This window comes from Centropristis striata, chromosome 20, assembly GCF_030273125.1.
Source record: "Centropristis striata isolate RG_2023a ecotype Rhode Island chromosome 20, C.striata_1.0, whole genome shotgun sequence".
Lineage (NCBI taxonomy): Eukaryota > Metazoa > Chordata > Actinopteri > Perciformes > Serranidae > Centropristis > Centropristis striata.
The window spans coordinates 19,468,063-19,484,678 of record NC_081536.1 but is presented as its reverse complement, the minus strand read 5'-3'; the positions used below and the strand labels follow the sequence as shown (position 1 = coordinate 19,484,678).

Below are 16,616 nucleotides of genomic sequence, written 5' to 3'. Positions count from 1 at the left end.
ACCACTTTGATGGATTTTCCTTTGAGTGCACAATAAAAAATACATGATTTACGAAAAGGAAACAACAAGGTATGATTGATATCCCCTGCTGCATTAAAAACAAAACAAAAAAACAGGATTCAGGCATGAAAATCAAAACAGAGATATCCGTTTTTGCACATTATCTCTTTTGAATTAATGTTCAGCTGACAAATCTATCACATTGGAATCCATCCCATAATAATCTGGACTGTAATTGCAATTAGGGATCCCAACAATACCAAGTTATGGTTGTCTTCAATACTCTGAATACACTGAGCTAAATATATATTGACTCAGCTGAAGGAATTTTAAAAAAAAGTGGTACTTTTAAGTAAACATTCAGGGCTGGAGCCCCAGAAGCCACCTCCAAGCTTCACCCCTGTATAACAAAACATTTATATTATATATAGATGCAATGTTATACAATAGAAACTGTGCATTCAAATCAGTAATAATAATCCAATAATGTTTTCATTAATATTACAATTTATATAGGCCTAATTGGTGTATTTGTGTGTCTTGTTTTTTTTTTTTTTTAATTGTTTTGTTTTTGTTTTTAATGGGGTTTGGATCCGTTTAATTTCATTTTCTTTCATCATTATTAGTTCTTACCCCCTCTGTTTTGATATAGTTTTTTCCATGTATGTATTTGGCTTCATATGTATTCCTGTTGTCTTCACTTGGTTTGTAATCACTGGAGTGCGCAATAAAAATAAATAAAATAAAATTCCAATAATTCAACACGTAACTCATGGCTTTTACCTGCAAAAAAACAAACATTTAATCTAATTGCGTGATGTTATTTAAGTAATTCAGCACTCCATTAAAAATGTAAACACGGAGCCCACTTCATGGCACAGTTTAAGGTCGTAAATTACAGATTCAGCAGCAGGGGGAGCCGCTTCATGCTGTTTTCCCGGTGAATGAGCAGATGATGTGATGCTGCCCTCTCCTGTACATTCATAGAGCTTTTGACGGACCCATGATGTCATCCATAAATCATTGAATAATTGTGAATGAGCTCAGAGAAGCAGCTCGCTCTGTCATGTATAACAGCAGAGTCCTGCACGCCCCACTGTCTGATCCCCGGTCAGGTGAAACTGGACGTGGCTCTAGTTCAAGGCGGGGCTTAAACTTATGGGGACTTTATTCGAAAAGTCAAGCAGTTTTTTCCCCACTGAGGCTGCAACCAGCCAGCTCTCTAACTTCGAGGAATAACAGAGGAAAGCAGCGGTGCACAAACCGGACCTGCAACCAGCCGGCATCATGTTGGTGTTCAAGTTTATATGTGCGATTGTTACTAGAGCGTTATTTATCCTCGTGTCTCTGACCGGCGTCTGGAGGGTGACACGGGTGAAGCTGGATCCCAATCTCAGTCACAACTATTACTGGTGCCTCACTTTCCTCCTTCTGCCGCTTGTCGTTGAAATGATAATAACGCTGAGGAGACGAAAAGGAAAAGATTACAAGTGGTAGGCCTAATATGAGATGCATGCATTATTATGCTTTCAATGATGTGCAACTTAACTGTGAAAGTTTTATTTTTGTATACTTTGTGCACATTTTGTTCTGGAATACATATAAAGTGTAATGCATGAATAAATTAAGCTTTTGTCATCTCCCTTCCCCCACCGCCGTATAGACTCCTCTGCATCCTGCTTGTCCCTCCGCTGCTATTGTTTGACCGGTCCTGGGACAGTGAGAGTGGGGTGGTACCCCTTCACTGACCCAACTGTCCCAAACTATCTTCCTCCCTGTCTAAACTTAAAACAATAGTCTGGCCTTCTTTTGTTGTTGTTTAACCCTCAATGCCAGCCGTTCTTTTTATAATCATACACTAAAAACCAAAGTAGGCTAATGAAGTTTATCAGATTGCACGTTTCTTATGAAGAGAAGCATCCTCGCATTCATTAATTTCTTCATGCTCAGAGATGTGAAAATATTATCTTTCGTAAAAGAAGCATTGGTGTGTAAGGGAGCATCTTGACATAGTAAACTAAAAGCAAAGTGATGATAAAATACTTAAATGTAGGGCTGCAAAGAAACGATTATTTTCACTATCAATTAATCACCATCTGACTTTTTTTCTCAATGTATTGTTCGGTCTTTGAAGTATCAGTATCCGAAAAGAAAATAAAAAATGCCCAAGATGACATCCGTAAAATATAATAATATCAAATGTCGAAGAAGATAATGTATTTAACTTCCTATAAGAAAAACAAATTTAGTAAATCTTCAGATTTTTATGAAAGCTGGAGACACATTTTTGGCATTTTGCTTGAAAAATGGTTAAAGCAATTATTTCAGAGATTTATTATCAGTTAAGTAACTGATCAACTGACTAATTATTTCAGATCCAAACAATTTGAATGTTTATTAACCAGCACGACAGAATGACTCTTTGTATTAGGGCAAGTAATAACAAGTTATTACAATTTTATTGAAATCACAATATGAACTAGTACATTTTGTAAGAAGTGCAATATTTGTTTTATATAAGTCAAGTCAAGTCAAGTCAAATTTATTTATATAGCGCATTTACAGACAGCTGAGCCGCACCAAAGTGCTTCACATAAAAGTGCAAAAAGTGCAATAAAATACAGAATTGACAAAGGTAAAAAAAGAGACTAAACTAAACAAAACAAAACAAAACAAACAAACAAACAAAAAAAAACTTTAATTGTAGGCAAGAGAAAAGAGGTGGGTTTTTAAGTGAGATTTAAAGACATTTAGGGACTGCGCTGCACGGATGTGGAGGGGGAGGCAGTTCCAGAGTCTGGGGGCTGCTACTGAGAAGGCCCTGTCGCCCCTTGTCTTTAGTCTGGACCTCGGCACCTCCAACAGCAGCTGGTCAGCTGACCGTAGAGCTCTGGGGGGGGTGTGGTGGTGCAAAAGGTCAGACAGGTATGTAGGGGCCAGACCATGGAGGGATTTGTAGACAGTTAGAAGTAGTTTATAGTTGATGCGGTGACGGATGGGGAGCCAGTGGAGTGATGCAAGGACCGGGGTGATGTGATCATGTTTTTTAGTGCAGGTGAGGAGTCTGGCGGCTGAGTTTTGGACCAATTGCAGGCGGCGAAGCTGTAATTGATCCATGCCGGTGTAGAGGGCGTTACAGTAGTCCAGTTGTGATGTGATGAAGGCATGAATAGTTTTCTCCAGGTCACTCTGAGGCAGGTAAGCTTTAGTCTTGGCTAGAGTTCTCAGGTGGAAAAAGCTTCTCCTCACCACTGCACTAACCTGCTGCTCAAACTTAAAAGCACAGTCAAAAATCACGCCAAGATTTTTGACAGAAGGCCGGATGTTGGAGGCTAGAGGGCCTAGGGCATCAGTGGAGAAGGCCGGAGAGGTTTTTCCAAAAATAATGATCTCTGTCTTGCTCTCATTAAGGTTGAGGAAGTTTTCACCCATCCATGATTTGATGTCAACCAAACAATCAAGCAATGGCTGGAGTGCAGCCTGCCCATCAACCTTAAGAGGCAGATACAGCTTGACGTCGTCGGCAAAGCAGTGGAAGGAGATGTTATGTTTCACCAGGATGTCCCCTAGGGGTAAAATATATAATAGGAAGAGGATGGGACCTAGTATAGAGCCCTGAGGGACCCCACAGGTGAGGGGGGCAACAGAGGAGAAGAAATCCCCAAGCAGGACAGAGAAGCTCCTGTCAGCCAGGTAGGACTGAAAGAACTTCAGGGCTGTGCCTTTGATGCCAACTTGGTGCTCAAGCCGAGACAGCAGGATCCTGTGATCCACCGTGTCAAAGGCTGCTGTGAGATCGAGAAGCACTAGGATCACAGGACTCCCTGAGTCAACGACTAGGAGCAGGTCGTTTAGCACTCTCAGGAGTGCAGTCTCTGTGCTGTGGGCTGTTCTGAAGCCAGACTGGAATTTTTCGTAGATGTTGTTATTGGTGAGAAAGGCTTTCAGTTGGATGTAGACTTCTCGCTCGAGGAGTTTAGACAGGAAGGGTAGTTTGGAAATGGGTCTGTAGTTAGAGAGAATGGAGGGGTCGAGGTTGGGTTTCTTTAGTAGTGGCTGCACCACGGCGAACTTGAAGGCAGCCGGGACACAACCAGTGGAGAGGATGGAATTAATCAACAGTAGAAGGAAGGGGGCAACTGTGTTGAAAACTGTAGCATCCTTAAGTAGACGGGGGGGGGGGTAGACAGTCAGAGGGGCAGTTAGAAGGCTGCAGGTGTCTGACTGCATCGGAGAGGGAGGATAGGGTAATGGGCTCAAACTGCTCGAAGACAGTCGGCCGTGGAAGGGGGGGAGGCGGGGGGAGGGGGCTGGCAGAGATATCAGAGGGCCTGAGTGCTGCGATCTTGTCAATGAAGAATTTTTGAAAGCTTTCACAGAGGGCAGGTGAGGGCACAACAGGGGATTCATTACGGGGATTTATGAGAGAATTTAGAGTATTGAAGAGAAGCTGAGGTTTGTGACTGTTTCTGGAGACCAGGGTGGAAATGTACTGTGATTTGGCAGTTTTAACGGCTCGTTGGTAGTCCACTAGGCGACTTCGGAGGATTTGGAGGGACACGTGGAGACGGTCCTTCTGCCACTTGCGCTCAGCCTGCCTACAGGAGCGTCTGAGGACACGCGTTGCATCATTGAGCCATGGTGTTAACTGGGCTTTAGCTTGTTTGGGTTTGAGAGGGGCAACAGAGTCCAGAATGTCAGTGCAAGCTGATGAGAATGCAGAATGAAGCTGATCAGCACTACACTCAGAGATGTCCAGTTGCGGCCCATACAGGGGTGAATCATTGAAAGCAGCTGAAAACTGCCCAGCAGTGGATGAGTTAATTGTGCGTGAGGTCCGTTTGGAGACACTAGGGGTACTACTTGGGTGTGGGACTGATACAGTGAACAGAATTGGGGAATGGTCAGAGAAAGACCTGGCACAGATTTCAGTCACCGAGGCAGAAACACCATAAGACAGCACAAGATCAAGTGTGTGACCCTTTTCGTGTGTTGGGCCGGTGACAGCTTGCTTAAGACCAAATTAATCTAGAAGGTTCAGAAAGTCACAAATTATTAAGTGGTCATACTTCACCAATAGCCCAGACAAAAAATCAGCAAAGTCATTGATGAAATCTTTGTTGAATTTAGGAGGGCGATACACCACTGCACACAATATGGGGGAAGACAAAATTAATTCAAAGAGCTGTAGTTCAAAGCAAAACCAGCGTGTGGAATCTGCCGACAGTGAAAAAACGACCGTAAACAGAAGCAATGCCTCCGCCCAGTCGCACGGGGAGAATTCAGGAAGTTACAGTCCGGTGGGAGAAGTTCAGAGAACGGCGTGTTATCACCGGTAGAGAGCCAGGTCTCACACAGAAATAGAAAGTCCAACTCCCGAGAGATAAAGAAGTCGTTCAGCATGAACGTTTTGCTCGCTAGTGACCGCACGTTAATCAACGCCAACCGGAGGGTTAGCTCGTCGCTAGCCGCTGGTCCGGTGCGCCTCAACAGGCGTAGGCTAGAGTGGTCAACACCACGACTGCACCTACGGAGGGATCGCCAGCGAGCCGAGCCAGGAGTGGAGATTTGAGTACGTCGCGGTCCGGTGGGCGCTGTCGGGACGGCTGGAGGGGCTGGAGACAGCGATGGCCGAGGCAGTGGAGCAGCATCGCGGTCGAGGACGGCTTCAGCAGGAGTAGCAGGCGAGACACAGGCAACAGGACGCAGGCATCGCGCCAGACGCCGGGCGGCAGCTCGGTGTGAGGGCAGCTGGATCTTGATCTTCACCAGCAGACCTCCCCTCCTTCCTCGTCTCCTGGAACGCTTTTTGCGAGAAGGGACCACAGACTGGCGGCGCAGGTAAGCTGGGATACCTGACAGCTCAGGAGGGGGAGAACTGGTCCAGTCTCCTTGATCGGGTCTGGCTGCCCGAGCCACAGGGAATTTTAGGTCGCGGATGTTAAGCAGGGCTTGGCGATCGTAGCACAGAATGGCAGAAACATCCAGATAGACACTGAGAAACAGGGCTATAACAAACAATAGGCAGAGCGCCCGTGGAAGACGAATCGCCGAACAGACTGGCGCCATCTCCTCTGCAGCACACAAGAGGCTCCCGTACAAGACCTATACTGACATTTCTGTTTTTCTTTTACGCAGGGGCTCCACAGAGAGGATGGAAAAAGTGTCCTGATTACTACTACTTTTTCCTCCCAGACTTCTGTATGAAGTTGTGCTTATGACTGTTGTTTGTCTTGCAGGTTTTCTCCTCCCATCTTTCTGTTTCTCATCAGCATCATTCCTTCCATCTGGATCCTGGAGCTCCACCACCAGCAGAACAAAGCCAGCGACCCTCAGGTATTCCCATCCCAGAACAAAAGTACTCTAAAAGTAATCTAATGACATATTTTGCAGCCATCCAATACCAAAAATAAAGTCTCAAAAGATTTTTTCCCCCTGATTCTTTGCCAACATACTACTCAATGGGGAACCTTGCCTGGGAAACTATGAAAACAGCTCTAACGATCTGCGTGCCATAAATCATTTCGTCTGCTCTCATGGGGAATCGGACCCTGGGACAGGCATTAAGAATAACTATATAGAAATAGTCAAACCCCTCGCTGATTGTCTTGTTTGCTTATGTTGGTCATATACAGGCATCAGTATTACATTGAGACTGTTACCTAACCAGTTAAAACATCTTGTAGCTGCTTAAATCTACAGATTTGTTCAAATTCTGCATTTTCTTTTAAGCTTATCAGTTTTAACTAGAGGGAAAAGTACATGCACGCTGTGAAACCTGTCTGTTAAAAGCCCCTTTTAACCGTTTTCAGTGCAAAAAGCTCAACTCTTGGGATAATCTGCGTAAGGTGATCACTGTGAACGAGACCCTGGGAAACCAAACATACCAGAACTACCTGAAGGTAAGCGTGACAGACTGAAATATTAATTTAAATTCAACTGCCTCTTGCACTCAAACTATTGTCTACAGAGAAGAGAAAACATGAGTAAGTTTTCTGAAGACCACAAGTGGAAGTGGAAGTTGGAAACTCGCCAAGAGTCCTGGAATTATCCAACACAGTCCATTTCTCAAGAAGCTCTCAAGGAAAATTCTCCCTTGCATTTCCAAAAACAGTTTCATTTGTTTTATTTGTTCGATGTTCAGTTTAATTGTGAAGCTCCCAGAAAATCAGACTCCAGTTTTAAATCTTCAGTTTTTACACAGATAAAACAACCAATCAGCGAGCTTTAGAGGTCATAATGTTAGGTTGATTTTTTTTACCGACAGAGCCAGGTTAGTTGGTTCCCCTTGCTTCCAGTCTTTATGCCAAGCTAATAACTTGCTGGTTGTAGCTTTATACTGAAGTGGTATGAGAGTGGTATTGATCTGTATGGTCTGACGCCCCCCAAAAAGAAAAAGCGCATAAACAACTCCCAAAATGTCAAACTATTAAAAAAAGACACCTTTCTGGTCATGTTTTAACACCATAACTCTGAACTGGTGAAACTAACCTTGGATTTGGTGACACTTACCTTGGATGGACACCCTTGGGTCTACATTATCTGTGGTGCCAGGTTGAAAATGTGTGTGTGTCATTTGTAGCTTCTGTGTAGCAACAGTCAGATGACCAGACTGGTTGGCAGAAGCAGACAACCACAAGAAGGTAATTTTAGATAATGTGACGAAAGCATGTATTTGTTCCCCTTTTGAGTATGGCATCTTCAGTGTAAGGAAGTACTGAGAGATGAAGAAACACATTCTTGGAAGTGGACATTTCAAAATTGAGTCTACAGAATTGCTTCTGGTGACATCTCTAATCTAAAGCTACTCCAACTCCTCTGAGCCGTTTTCAAGGCCAAACTGTTGCTCTTCAGAGTACAAGGCTGTGGTTGCGTGAGTTGGTTTCGATTTTAAATCTGATTAGAATCCAACACCGGGTTAATATGGATGCCCTGAGGAGAGTTAATCAGTAATTGAGGAATGGAGTATCAGACTGATGCGCTGATTGCCGGTTGGGAGTGAATACACAAGAGACAACATGGACATCAAAAGATTGGAGAGCCGGATGCAGCCGCAGGGATTAAAGAGTTCATAAGAATCCACCAATGGGACAAATAGAGTGTCTTCCCACGATTACAGAAGTGGATTCTGGGAAAAGCTGCCCTCTCTCCATTATCTCTGATAAATATTTTGAGCCATGGTTGGCAGAACTTAAAGCTCAGCCAAGTGTGCTAATGGGAGCAGGACTGGTGAGGGGTGTAAACAATATTAGATGCAACCAGCAAGAAAAATTAAATAAAACATCATTTGTTGTTAGTTGTTGATTTGTTTAAACACCCTAACATGAAAGACATTTTAGTTTTATCAGATGGCCAACTTGTAGCCATTGAGAGGTTGTGTTCATTCTTGTGTTCATTTTTGTACTCATTTTTTCTATGTTTGTGATGATGCCTGTTGTCTTTGTTGTTGTATGTCTGTAAATTGTTGAGTGTTTTGTTTTGTAATATACTTTAGGACCGCCTCGAAAACGAGAGGATTCCTCTCAAGGGTTTTATCCTACCCAATACAATTTCTGATATATTTTCCACTCAGTCCCTGTTCGTTATTTGCCCATTATAATAATATTCTCTGTACAAAGGAATCCAGGCATCCTAATTTAGAGCAGACATTTATGATGCATCACTTGTGCCATCAGTTGGGTTATTACATGCTTGAATGCTCCTGTGGCATTGCTTTGACTTTCACACATATCTGTAAGAGTGTACCTTTTTTATGACCACAAGTAAATGCCTGTCTTGCTGCAGAATCTTCTCAGATGTCTGGTTAGGGCCAAAGACAAGATCTTCAGTTGTGGTGTGAATTAACTTTAGAAAGTTAATAAGCTGAGTCATTCAGGCACTGAATTTGCCGAGGCAATTTCTTAAGCAGCAAGCCTTGAGATTTTACCAGATTTCAATAATAAAATAAAACTGAATATCACCAAGAATGATGAAAGATGGATAATGTGCCCTAAAAGCAGCATGTTGAATGAGAAAAAAATATGTCCAATAGTTGACCCTTGGGGAACTCCACAGGTTATAGAGACCCAATAAAACAAGCAGAAATAGATGCAAGAATTTGCAAAGTCATTAGTAGGAAGAAAAACATTCACTTTACCAGATATCCATATAAACATTCACAGACAAACTAGTGGAATATTTTGATTAACAGTATCACACATCATTTAGATAAGAGTACACAAATGTACTGTTTGCTTCAGATGAAGAGAGAGACAGACAGACCAGAGAATAAACCTTTAAATGCGAGATGCAGAGCAGCATAGTAAGCAATAATAAAACAATTTACTAAGCCATTAAAATGTGAGTGCAGAAACTTTCTGCCATTAATAACAAACGTGGGAGCCTGAAAAACCCGTGTGGCCAATAACAGTAAGAGGGGAGCATTTAAAATGGCTTTTATAAACAACAGCTCGACCTCCACCACCACACCCTGTTGGCCCCGGAGAATTAGAAAGCTAATATTTGTTGGGGCACACCTCTTGAAGCTGGCCTCAGCTTTTTTCTGTGTTTCAGTTAGGAAAAGAAAGTCCACATTGTGCAACATATGAAGTCATTACGGGATAACTGTGGTGATATTATGCTATAGTGTTCTTTTTATCAACAAATCACCTTAAAACAAAAAATGAACAATGAATTTATGCTACTGATAAGTAATGTCTGTATTGCCAAATGCTTTCTCTGTCACACACAGATCATAATTTTTGTTAAAAAAAACAAAGACACATCAATAAGCCATGACCATGAACATGAACACTGTAGTTTATTTAGAATTTGTACCATTTACAACATGCTGACGTCCTAAATACTCATAAGAAAGCCAAATCAGCTCCTGTTTCATTAACTACAGACTTCACTTCAAATTTGTCACAAATGTCTTAAGGATCAACCGAAAAAAAATTGTTTGTTAAAGGTCACTGTGAACTCACAAAACAGGTTTTTAGCCATAAATAAAATAATTAATGCAGTGATATAGAAAAGAAAAACAACAAAAATCTCTAATAAAAATGAAGTGATGATATTTTAAGACAACAAATTTTTCAACAAAAAACACTTTTCTGACCTTTTTTAACACCATAACTCAGGAACAGAACGGGGGACATTTGGTCAGATACTGAATTGGTAGCACTAATCTTGGGTGGGCACCCTTGGGTCTACGTTATCTGTGCTACCAGCTAAAAGATGTGTGTGACGCATCCTGCCATTTGTAGCTTTTGTGCAGCAACATCCATATTTTGTCAGTGTCTACTGTCATGGCAATTAGGAGGTAAAATGCTGACTGACTTGACTGAAAATTCATAGGGTCTTTAAATACATACTGTAGCAGGGTTTTATTGCAGGAATATTTAGCAGAAACTGATAGCATTTTATGAGCTGAGAGCTGGCTACATATCAAGGAACAAATGATTATGTTGTCAACGAAGAAATAACTTTCAACTTCTCTTCCTTCTCCAGAATTTTAACACGGTGTTATCTAACGTCTGCTCTGACGACTGGATCCTGGCTCTTCATCAGATCCTGCTCATCCTCCTTATCATAGGGAAGTGGCTCCTCCCACTGGGAGGTGGAGTCACGCGTGACGAGCTCTCGCAGCTCCTCCTAATTTTTGTTGGCACTGCGGCGGACATCCTCGAATTCACTAGTGAGACACTCTCAGATGTCAAGTGGGTGGCTCATCATCTCTTTTATTGATTCTGAATATATTATGTATATATATATATATATTAGGGTTGTCACGATACTAAGATTTTCAACTCAATACCGATACTTAAAATATTCGATACTCGATACCATTTTCGGTACCACAAGGATAAAAACAAAGACCCCAAAGTTTAACAGAAATATTTAAATAATATTATATGCAACTGCAACTATGATAACAAGCTTCAGGTCTGAGGTAGTGCAAAAATAAATAAATACAATAAACAATAACAATTAGAACAATATTATCGGCTGTGTGTGTTGCTGTTTGGTTGCAGGTCGACTTTTCTCTGCTTAATTCTGGGACTTCAAGAGAGAAAATAACACTTTTCAGTCACCAACATTTATGTAAACTTATTAACTCTATGCTTATGTATACTGACACTGTGTCAATTAACATCGATACTTTTGAAAATGAGTATCGTATCCGGATATAACGTTTTAGTATTGATTCTTTTTTGAGTATTAATACTTTTGACAACCCTAATATATACACAGTTTTATGTGCATGCATATATGTTCACACTTGGGTCACTTTTAGGTGAGGTTACCTTATCTGTGTCTCTAAAACGTGACATTATAGCAATGTATTAACTGAAATAAGCAGCACTGATTTAAATTGAAACTCACAGGACTACTTAGACTATATTTTCTGTGTCTTTTCCAGAGAGAACAGTCCTCAGCTGGTCTACATCATCTTAGCTGTGTGGACTTGGAGCATGCTGCAGTTCCCTCTACATCTGGCCGGTCAGTATGTGTTTGTGTCTTAAAGCAATAACTTTGGAGCTTATTAAGCAGTTACAACCATGTATTGTTGAACATAACCTCTTCCGAGTGTGGGCAGATCCAAACAGTGTATTTAGTCAGCAGGCCTCTGCTTTAAGTAAACAGTTTGGCTGAAATCGCTTGGTCCCCTATCTCCAGTTTGTCAAATTATTAACCCAAAAGAAAAAAAAGCTGATTTCACTTACCCAAGCCATTGTAATGTTACAACTTTCAGACATATAGTTCTAAAAACAGACTAGACAACAAAAAGAAATCACTAACAGGAAGGGTGTGGGCTGCTTATAGGGGTATGTATAAATCCTGCCAGCCTTTAAGAGGAAGTCCAATCACACATATTTATAACATAAATAGATCTGGACTGACTAAGTCACCACCTCTGAACTTGGCTGATAAAAGGAAGCCTTTATCAGGCAACTAGCAGATGTCATTCTGAAACTTATTATACAAAGCACTGAAAAGAATGTCAACCCGCCTGCTCAAGTCTGAGGGAACAAAGGATAGTATTTCACAAAAGGAAGAAAGAAAGAACATTACAGTGTGATTAGAAACAGCACAAGTTTGTTCTCAGAAAGAGCTGCCCCCATTAATGATCTTTATTATTCATAAACCAACATTTAATAATTTATGAATGGAAGCAGAGATTCGAAGTAATACTTTCATGTGAAGCTTTACCGTCATAACACATTTAAAAGCACTAAGAGCTAAAATGCACCTCACTGCGGTATTGTTGGAGTCCGCTCATGTGGGTGTGTCTTTTTGTTAGTGTAAGAGTGGTCCAGTGTGTTTGTACGCCGATTCAAAACAGAAAGTGTTGACATACAGCTGCAACATGCTCATCAGGGAAGGAGAGAGTAGGGGAGAATATTGTACTCAAGTACTGTTCCTTAAAAGATTTTTTTCTCAAAATGATAAAGTACCTTTGTAAAAATGTACTTAGGATGGAAAGAGTACTATGTTGTACTCAAGTAAAAGTTAAAGCACCTTTTGATACTGATGCTTTTGTACTTGTACTTAATGTAGTTTTGAACACAGTACTTCTACTTGTAGTGGAGTAATTATGCAGTGTGGTATAAGTAGTTTTACTTAAGTAATGAATACTTCTTTCACCACTGGCTGTTTTCATTCTATAACACTTTCTTAAGCCAATATGGACGACAAATTACTACTTATTTTCAGTGATAACACTGATTAACACTGTCACATAGGGAGTGTATATTCATATGTGTATAGGGCATCTAGCCAAAGCTAATTTGCAACTATAATATGCTTTTAAATTCAGGTTGAAACAACTAAACAAACAGATTATTTCTTTGTCTCTGACCTGATGTTTTATTTCCATCTGTTTTTTTTTAAAAGTGGTGAACTCTAAACCGGACAGTGAGGGTGAGCCGGGCGTTCAGAAGGTGTCCCTCTTGACTAAACACAGCACGGACATGTGGAGCATCGTGGAGGCCTTATTAATCCAGGACGGGCCTTTCCTGGCAGTCAGGCTCACCGTCATGACCTACTTTGATGTCTTTCACCAGATGCTGGTGTTCTTCGCCATCAAGAACTTCCTGGTGGTCATTCTGAACTTTTACAGGCTGGTTGTTATATGTCAGGACTTCAGACCTTCCCGTCTTCCCGACATCAGCAGCGATATCCCATCAGTTTGAAGAGTCAGCGCAGGGGGGGAAATTAGTCAGACATGACACGCAAACTACAACTGGAACAGGAAATTAAGAAAATGCTTGTTTTCTGTGTTCTTCTCACAATGTGGGATCAAGTGGGTGTGAATAATTAACACTGTTGGGAGCAGAATACTTTGAACAAACATTTTCTTACACTTGAAAGTGGATGAAGGTGCCAAGTTCACTTCCTACACTTGACTGCTTAGCATCTGACTCATTTCAAATCTCAAACTCACATCTCAGTCCCTCTGGAGCTAACCCCAGTTAACTCCACATCTTATTCAGTACTTAAATGCGATTATGTGTGCATGAACATGCAGGGCTAAAACCTGATTTTTGTTGCATCTGGAGGCCTTATTATGCCCCGAGCACAGGCGGTGTTATTGTAATGCAAGAAATTATATTATTCTCTCAAATCAACCGCCTTTTTGAGGCGCTATATGTGCTTGCAAACTCCAGAAACTTGGCAATCATATCAGAACTAGTGAAAAATTGGAGATTTTATGGGTTTTGTGCTTGGGTGTTGCAAATTGTCTCAATAGCGTCAAAGCCCCCTACTTTAATTTCAACATAAATTAATGAAATTGGATAGTCAGATGTATCATATTGAGACTTTCAAAAAAGTCTCTTGGAGCCATAGCCTACACACAACATGAAGTCAGCAATTTTGAATTTATTGTGCAATTTTATCACATTTGTTACCATTTTCAGGCTTTATTCTTTAATTAACTTCTCCCAGAGATCCAACCCAATTCACTTGATATTATGTTAGTGCAGTCTTAAGAACTTCACTATAAACATTTGTTAAAATTTTGAGTTTTCATGCTTATTCACCCTGCCAGTTCCACCTACACATGGAAAGGTGTAAAGGCTACTTGCAGCTTTAAATGTTTAGATTGTAACTATTTTTGACGTTAAAAGTAATAGACATCAGGCCAACGGCAAGCAGGGGGGCACAGAGGAAAAGAAGGAAGCGGAGCAGAACAGGAAAAAGGTGTGGGGGACCAAGTCAAGAATATCAGATAATAGTGTCAGCTCAGGGGGAAAAGAGGGAGTTTTTCCTTATCCGAAGCGAGGACAGAGGGTGTCGTGTGCTGTACAAACTGTAAAGCACCCTATGATTTGTGATATTGGGCCACAAATAAAAATAGACTTGACATTAATAGGTGTCAGCACAATAAAATGAACAGAAGTCATCTCAAAGCACCACCTGTGCCAGCACCTACAGTAACTAGAGCCAGGCTTCTGCTTAGTAAGGACTGGACAGATTTCTAACAGGCGACAGACAACAGAAAAGACACAAAAGATATATTAAATTACACAACATGTGGACTGAAGCCGAGATAGAAGGAGAGCAATTTCCTGTCTTAACCCGAACAGGAAGTCTGAACTGATTGTGAAAACATCTTATCTTATGAATGTTGGCTGTCTGATAAAACAACACTGCGTGAGGAAGATAATTAATTCTGATCATTTTGACATTTGAATAGGAAAAAAAATAGCAAGGCGATAGGAAATCCAAATTTTTTCCAAACTTTATTTTATAAAATGTTGCACCAAAAAAAGCAGTAACCTGCTATACACAGCCAATACATCATTGTATTGGTTATCTCAGTGTTATTTCATCCTTTCAGTTCCTGCAGTCCAGCTTTGATTGATGGTTGCAACTCTAGAAGCTAGAAACTGCCGTACCTTTAGAAATAAAAGACACATAAACTTGCACTCAGGTAATCAACTCAATTTGAGTTGTGTTTGTTTTTTACCCTTTAAAACAATTAAGTATTTCAGAATTTATAACGCCAAAGAATCAGTATTACAAGTCCCTGGTTTATGTGAAGATATTTAGAAGACAACCTCAGCACAAACTGTGCATTTTTACTTGTACTTTTGTTTTTTTCACATTACATTTTGTATTGTTTGTTCCCAAAACAGTATTATATATTGTATGCATTATTTTATTTTTTACCAATATATAATCATTGTTATATGTAAATGTATCTTGGCCTGACACAGACCAAATAAAACAATCAATAGCATTGTCAGTTTCTTCATGTATTTCTCTTTATTTAATTATTTTCACTTCATTTATCCTTTATTTATTTCTCGAGGAATCATTGAGGGCAACCCCTCATTTACAATGATGTCGAGAGTACAGAGAAAACACAAAACAGCACAGACAAAACACATTAAATAATAATAAATAATTTGTCTTTAGAATATTACTCTTACACATACAGTGGTTTAAAGATTAGGTGGAATATATCAAATAAAACCAAATCACGTTTATTTATAATTTACATTTCAAAACAGTCAGAGTTGACCAAAGTGTCCCCTTTTAAAAAGAATAAATCTACTTGCACTATACTCTCAATATTACAATTAAATCCACCTTAAAACAAATTCATGCCACTTGAATCATTTTGGACTGACTAGACCAGGGGTAGGCAACCTGCGGCTCCGGAGCCAGATGTGGCTCTTTAGGCCGCATGCAAGGGCTCCCTGTGGCAGTGACAAAAAAATTATATATACTATTTTTTACATTTAAATTTTCATTTATCAATGGTGTAGGCCAAAAACAATTTAAATTCTTCAACTGCAAAATTGTAAAGCTTTTTTACAGCATATTAAAAAAGTTTTGACATTTAAGTCACTTAAAATGTGCTTCATAGCTTATGAAAGTCTCCGGCCCGGCGCCTTAACTTTTAAGTTTTGCCAGCTTTAAGTCTAGTTTTGAGTTTCCCTAGATAGACTAGCTTTCAAAATCATATTAATAAATGCTCAATATGACTATTAATAAAGTTGGTAGGCTAATTTAGACTTATTAGGCTGTTTAATTTTCATTTTAGGCTCAAAATAAGGTTTGCGGCTCCATTCCGCGATTTCTTCTCTTTTTTGGCACACATTGGCTCTTTTGTTATTAAAGGTTGCCGACCCCTGGACTAGACAGACCACTGTCTCCCCACTGTGGACATCGGAGCATTAACACCTGAATCGATGATGTCATGACGTGACAGCTCTTTATCTTGAATCAGTGGCAGACTCTGAGGGTTCTTGCAGTTTTATTTGAGATGTTGCATCAGTTTTTATTTAAATATAGAAAGGCTTAAAGCTGTGAATAAAAAAAGTGCCACCGTTATCCCAGTAAAATCACTGTCAAACTGCCAAACAGTTGTTCTTTTATTCACTGTTATGCAGCATCAGATTGTCTCCAGATTCTTAATTATTTTTGACAAATGTTTTCCCTGATTTGGTGTTGAAAGTGCAAACACAAAAATCATCAAGTGTAAAAGAAAAGACTGAAAATAATCACTCCAAATAAAAACATCAACAAATAAGACAAATATATAAACAAATTACATACAAATTGACTGGATGAGTTTAAATTTCCCACAAGACATTATTTAACCTTCTTTCTAAAGCTGT

The 16,616-nt window shown here is 40.2% G+C and overlaps 1 protein-coding gene across 1 annotated transcript; it reads left to right on the top strand.

Annotated features, from left to right (window-relative positions):
* The first annotated feature begins 1,194 nt into the window (after positions 1-1,194).
* On the top strand, positions 1,195-15,196 carry LOC131958710 (transmembrane protein 26-like). The gene is made up of 6 exons (XM_059323878.1): positions 1,195-1,493; positions 6,240-6,336; positions 6,813-6,902; positions 10,492-10,700; positions 11,405-11,484; positions 12,880-15,196. Exons 1-6 carry the CDS (start codon positions 1,288-1,290, stop codon positions 13,176-13,178), a joined length of 981 nt encoding a protein of 326 aa, XP_059179861.1. The 5' UTR covers positions 1,195-1,287; the 3' UTR covers positions 13,179-15,196.
* Positions 15,197-16,616: the final 1,420 nt, after the last annotated feature.

What these genes read in the sequence shown, in the direction of transcription:
- LOC131958710 (XM_059323878.1), top strand. Translation starts at nt 1,288, where the DNA reads ATGTTGGTGTTCAAGTTTATATGTGCGATTGTTACTAGAGCGTTATTT. An exon ending in GAGACACTCTCAGATGTCAA is followed by an intron (nt 10,701 to 11,404) that starts GTGGGTGGCTCA and finishes TGTCTTTTCCAG; the next exon opens with AGAGAACAGTCCTCAGCTGG. An exon ending in GTTCCCTCTACATCTGGCCG is followed by an intron (nt 11,485 to 12,879) that starts GTCAGTATGTGT and finishes TTTTTTTAAAAG; the next exon opens with TGGTGAACTCTAAACCGGAC.